Here is a 4,707-nt window from a genome sequence, read left to right as displayed (position 1 = left end):
ACACACACACACACACACACACAGAGTCAGCTCACACCCATGCATACATGCCCAGGATGTGTGCATTTCAGATTCCAGAAGCTCCTGGCCTAGCTGTCATGAGTGCTACTCAGGCACTGCATTGGCATCTTCACTGATCAGAGACCCATACTTCCCCATGAAAAGAAAGGACTCACTTGGTTTGGTGGTAGGGAGGAGATCTCATCTATTCATGCCTTCAACTTCCACGCTGAAAAGGTCACCCTCAAATCTAATCAGTTTAGATTCTCTTTCTGGACCTTACCTTGTAGTAAGGTAGCATCCTAATTTGGGCCCAAGGCACCATAAGAGTAACAAATTGAAATCACCATGAGGCCAAGAACTACATTTATTTGACCACCATATCTCTTTCTCCTCTAAGTCTACCCAGGCCACTGATTACTTTGGATGACTGAATTTTGGTTTCGCTGGGTCTCATTCAACTCTCAGCTCTTGACCAGCACTTTCCCACATCCACCCCCAGGATGGACCTCAACTTCCTCTGCTACATCGTTATCTACCCCTGTCACACCCTCCAGAAACAACCTGCTTAGGCTGGAAAAATGACTCCTGCTCTGGACTTTGCCTCTTCACCAAAGTAACTGTAAACTGGCTTTTTATCTGACTTCGTGCCAGATCCAAAAGAGTAAACAAAGTCTCGTGCTGCTCCCATTTCCACTATCCCTGAGCCTACCCTGCTTCTATGGACTCCTGACATTTTCCTACTGAGGCCAAGGTCATAGCAAGAGATCTGTTTCTGGAATGATGCTTCGGTTCCCAGGCCTAAGAGTAAGAGCCTAAGTTTACTGAGTGCTCACTGTGTAGCAGAGACAGTTCAAACTATCTCATGGGTGTGATCTCACTGAATCCACACCCATAAAGTACCCAGGAGAATGATCAGGATCTCATTTAACCCACACTGTGAGGTTTACCAGTACAAATAAAAGAACACTTAGCTTCGAAAGGTCTTAAACAACAAGGAAATTCATTGTCTAAATTAGAAGTTCTAAGGTAGGGCTGGCTCTGGACATGGTACAATGAAGACACTGGGGCAGATACAGATAAGAACTCAGAACAGCTCAAATCCTCCATGACAGGTCCTGGCTGGCATAGGCAGCCCCCACAACCGGACCAAGGTTCCCTGACTTAACACTGCTGCGACTTAACTGGGTAATTGCCTCACAAAGGTATGCAGTTTCTTCTCAACACTCACCCCACTACCTCAGTGCCTCTGAGCCCTCCGGGCCCACAAAGAGATTTCAGCATAGCTCAGATAGCAGCAGTACAAGATCTAGGAATCTTGTCAGTTTCTTCAGGCAGGAATCTGGGGCACATGGATGGGTAGGAATTCTAAGGGGATCTGCCTGAGGAAGATGAAACGTTCAAATCGGGATCCATTTAGTATGCACACATTTATCCAGGATCTGGGATTTAATGTTAGCTCAAGCATCTAAAAGGGGTTTTAAAACAATGTGCTACACTATGTATTGAAGCCCGAAATCAATAGCACCCAACAGGCATTAAGAGTTAAGAGGCAGAACATCTCTGACCATGTTGAGGAAGAACCCCAAAGCTCATGAAGATAGAAATATTGTGTGTCCTGACTTGTACTTGTTGTTCCAGTCTAATTATTAATAGTGCCCCCTTGAAGTTCTCTCTAAAGTGTCCCAGTTTGGGATGCTGTGCCACCTGTCTGCCTCAGCCACCCCTTACCCATGCCACCTCAGAAGCACCAGAGAACACTCCCTTCACCAGGGCTATAAGAAAGGCGTCAGTGGGGGTAGTACGTGTTTCCCCGTAAAGCCCTGTGGTAACTGTCCTCTGGAGCTTAGTCGTGACAGTGGGGAGTACAGAGATTGAACGTTGAATTAGATTCCCTGATATCAGTGGGAATAATGAGAGTCAGGCTGAAAGTGGCAAAGGCCAATGATAGCCCTTAACCATGAAAAGACACTTTTTGGTATTTTTTTCAGTAGTGCTTGAAATTTATTGAAAAGAATGCAAATGCTTTTTCCAGGTAGCATTGAGGAGCTGGGCTGAGTACCTGCTTTTGTTTGTATTGTTCGGTTTTTAGTATTTTTGTCCAAATGCACACCTCGATGGGACTGCTGCAATTTTGAAACAAAGATGACAGGTGTGCAAAACTGGTGCATAGGAGAAATGTCAACAATTGGGTTGCCAGGCACAATGGGCCCCTGCAGCAATCTCGTGGGGCACGAGGAAGACTCAGAGTTAGTACAGAACAATTAATCAAGTTGAAAGATTAGCCCCTGGGGAGGGGGGTGGAGTTGTTGGTGAGCAGTCCAAATCAGTGTCCCAGGAGGTGTAGCCCACAAAGGCATATTCTAGGTTGCTCCTGATCTCCAAAGGCCGGGTCTGTCGCTGGAATCTGATGGAGCGTGCTTGGGTGGCAGCGCAGGTCGCTGGGCAGAGGTGCAGGCCTGACAGTCGGCAGGGCAGAGTATAGGCTGACCGGTTTGTAAGAGGAGCTTGCCCTAGAGCTGGGGCTCAGAACACAGTTCTAATGAGCGGTGAGGGTCCTGGGGCTGGCCAGAGTGGGCAGCAGAGCGCACTTCAGAGACGCCCCAGCCTCAGCAGCAGGTGACTGGAGAGCACTATGCCTGGAACAAAGACAAGCACTACGGCAGAGAGTGGAGGGTGAGGAAGACAACCAGAGGGGAGGGAAAGGCCAGGGGATCACAGCGTTAGGGGAGCGCGGCGGCTCCGGGCGGGGCGAGGCGGGGAGGCAGGGGGGTGGCGGCGGGCAGTGCCCTTCCCCCTCCTAGGCCCGAGGGTCTCCGGGCCTAATAATCATCTTCTTCATATTCGTCTTCGTCTTCTTCGTCGTCATCCCAGCCAAAACACTGTTTCATCTCATCGAGGAAGGCCCGGTAATCGCCCAGGATGGGGCTATCCATCTCAATGTAGGGCACCACCCACTCCTCGGCTTCCCCGGTGAGCAGGCTGATCAGGAATGCCACCTTCATGGCGTCGTTGCAGAATCGGTTCTCGTTGACGAGCATGTAAGACGCCGTCTGCACGATAAACTCGGGGAGCCGAGAGCTCTCGCCGTCAAACGTTTCAGGGAAGGGCACAGGGCAGCTCGGCGGACGTACCTGGCGCAGCAGGGTGGCCCTCTCGCACACCAGCAGCCGAAGCTGTTCCATGAGCTGGCTGTTCTCGATGCTAAGGGCGCGGTGCCGCATCAGAAGCGCGTGCAGCAGCAGGACCAGCTCATCCACCATGGCGAACAGCTTGGAAAGGCAAGGCAGGGCACAGCTCGATTCGGCCGGGATAAGGTGCGCTCGGAGGCCTCGCAGGAAGTGCGTGTCGGCGGAGACGCGCGGTGGCTAGGGGCGAGGGGCGGTGCGCGCAGGGGTCCTGGAGGCGGCGCAAGCTCCGCCCACACAGCCGAGCTGACAGCCCCGCTCCGGCGCCGCCCGGCTGGAGGGGGCGGGGCCGGGAAAGACAGGGGCGGGGCCGGGAAAGACAAGGGGCGGGGCCGGGGTGGCGCGGACAGGGGCTTGGGGTCCGCGCTCGCAGGTCTCGGGGCCGCTGGATAAAGGCGAAGACCCAAACTTGGATGTGGGTCGGGCCATGGCTTGGACTGTGCAGGCGCGAAAGACCCATCTCTCAGAGAGGTTCAACCTGCTCAGGTTTATAGGACTCACCACCCTTCAGCCAAGCTGACTCATACATCTCGGTGTTCCTTGGAGGGCCAGTGGCCCCTGGGTTCCCTCTGAGTGGTTTTAACACATTTCTTGGCTTATGAAATCTCCCTCACCCAAAGAACCGTTAGCAGTGCTGGCTGCACGCCAGCGTCACACCCTGTAAGAGTTATGAAAGACCCTCAGGGGTCCTGTCTTTCATGACAAAATGATATTTAAAAGGGACTTTTCTTTGGTTGGAAAATAGTATTGTGTACTTCTATGCCTTTGTTTAAAATTATTTTTGTAAATAGCAAAGTGTAAAAAGTTCTGCAAAATTTAGCATCCAATCACCATTTTCAGGAGTCCTGCCTATCTTTGACTCTACTTCTGTCCTAATGTTAGTGTTCCTTGACTACTGGGTATTTATTCCTGCTTAACAATAAACACTTGTGTTTTAAAAATGGCTTTGCTTTTCTACTTTGAATGTGATTATTCAAATAGTTGACAAATGAGTTGGGGAGACAGCCTCCGGGCCACCACATTCTGTTGGAATGCATTTTAAAATATATTCCCAGTCAAATCACTTCTTGTTACTTCTACCAATAACACCTGGTCCCAGCCGTCCTTTCTCACACAGGCTGTTGAAACTAACCACTTAACTTCCATTCTTCTCTTCCTATAGTGTATGTATTCCCCAGAGAAAGGACAGGACTCCTTTAGAACAAAAGTTAGATCACTTCCCCTCCCTGCTGTAAACCCTCCAATAGTTTTCCCTTCTCAGTCCAAAGAAAAACCAAAGTCTTGATAATGGCCTACCAGGCCCTGCCTCATCTGTGCCTCCTCTCAGTTCCTGCTGTGCTCTAACCATATTGTTCTCCCTGCTGATTCTCGCACACAAGTAGCTTTGGCCCCAGGATCTTTGTACTTTCTATTTTTTCTGCCTTGGAAGGCTCTCTCCTCATTTAACTGCCTGACTCTTTCTCCCTCGGGTTTCAGAGAGGACTTTCCTAACCACTTCACCTATCAGAGCACCCCCTTC

At 50.5% G+C, this 4,707-nt stretch overlaps 1 protein-coding gene across 1 annotated transcript; it reads right to left on the bottom strand.

Annotated features, from left to right (window-relative positions):
• Positions 1-1,981: 1,981 nt before the first annotated feature.
• LDOC1 (LDOC1 regulator of NFKB signaling) lies at positions 1,982-3,427 on the bottom strand. Its single transcript, XM_019956460.2, has one exon. It carries the CDS (start codon positions 3,261-3,263, stop codon positions 2,823-2,825), a length of 441 nt encoding a protein of 146 aa, XP_019812019.1. The 5' UTR covers positions 3,264-3,427; the 3' UTR covers positions 1,982-2,822.
• Between the last annotated feature and the right edge of the window lie 1,280 nt (positions 3,428-4,707).

This window comes from Bos indicus, chromosome X, assembly GCF_029378745.1.
Source record: "Bos indicus isolate NIAB-ARS_2022 breed Sahiwal x Tharparkar chromosome X, NIAB-ARS_B.indTharparkar_mat_pri_1.0, whole genome shotgun sequence".
In the NCBI taxonomy this organism is placed as follows: Eukaryota; Metazoa; Chordata; class Mammalia; order Artiodactyla; family Bovidae; genus Bos; species Bos indicus.
The sequence above is the reverse complement of the archived record's forward strand: the minus strand, read 5'-3'. Positions and strand labels throughout refer to the sequence as shown.

Bases quoted from the DNA above. Each gene is read 5' to 3' on its own strand.
- LDOC1 (XM_019956460.2), bottom strand. From the start codon at position 3,263: ATGGTGGATGAGCTGGTCCTGCTGCTGCACGCGCTTCTGATGCGGCAC.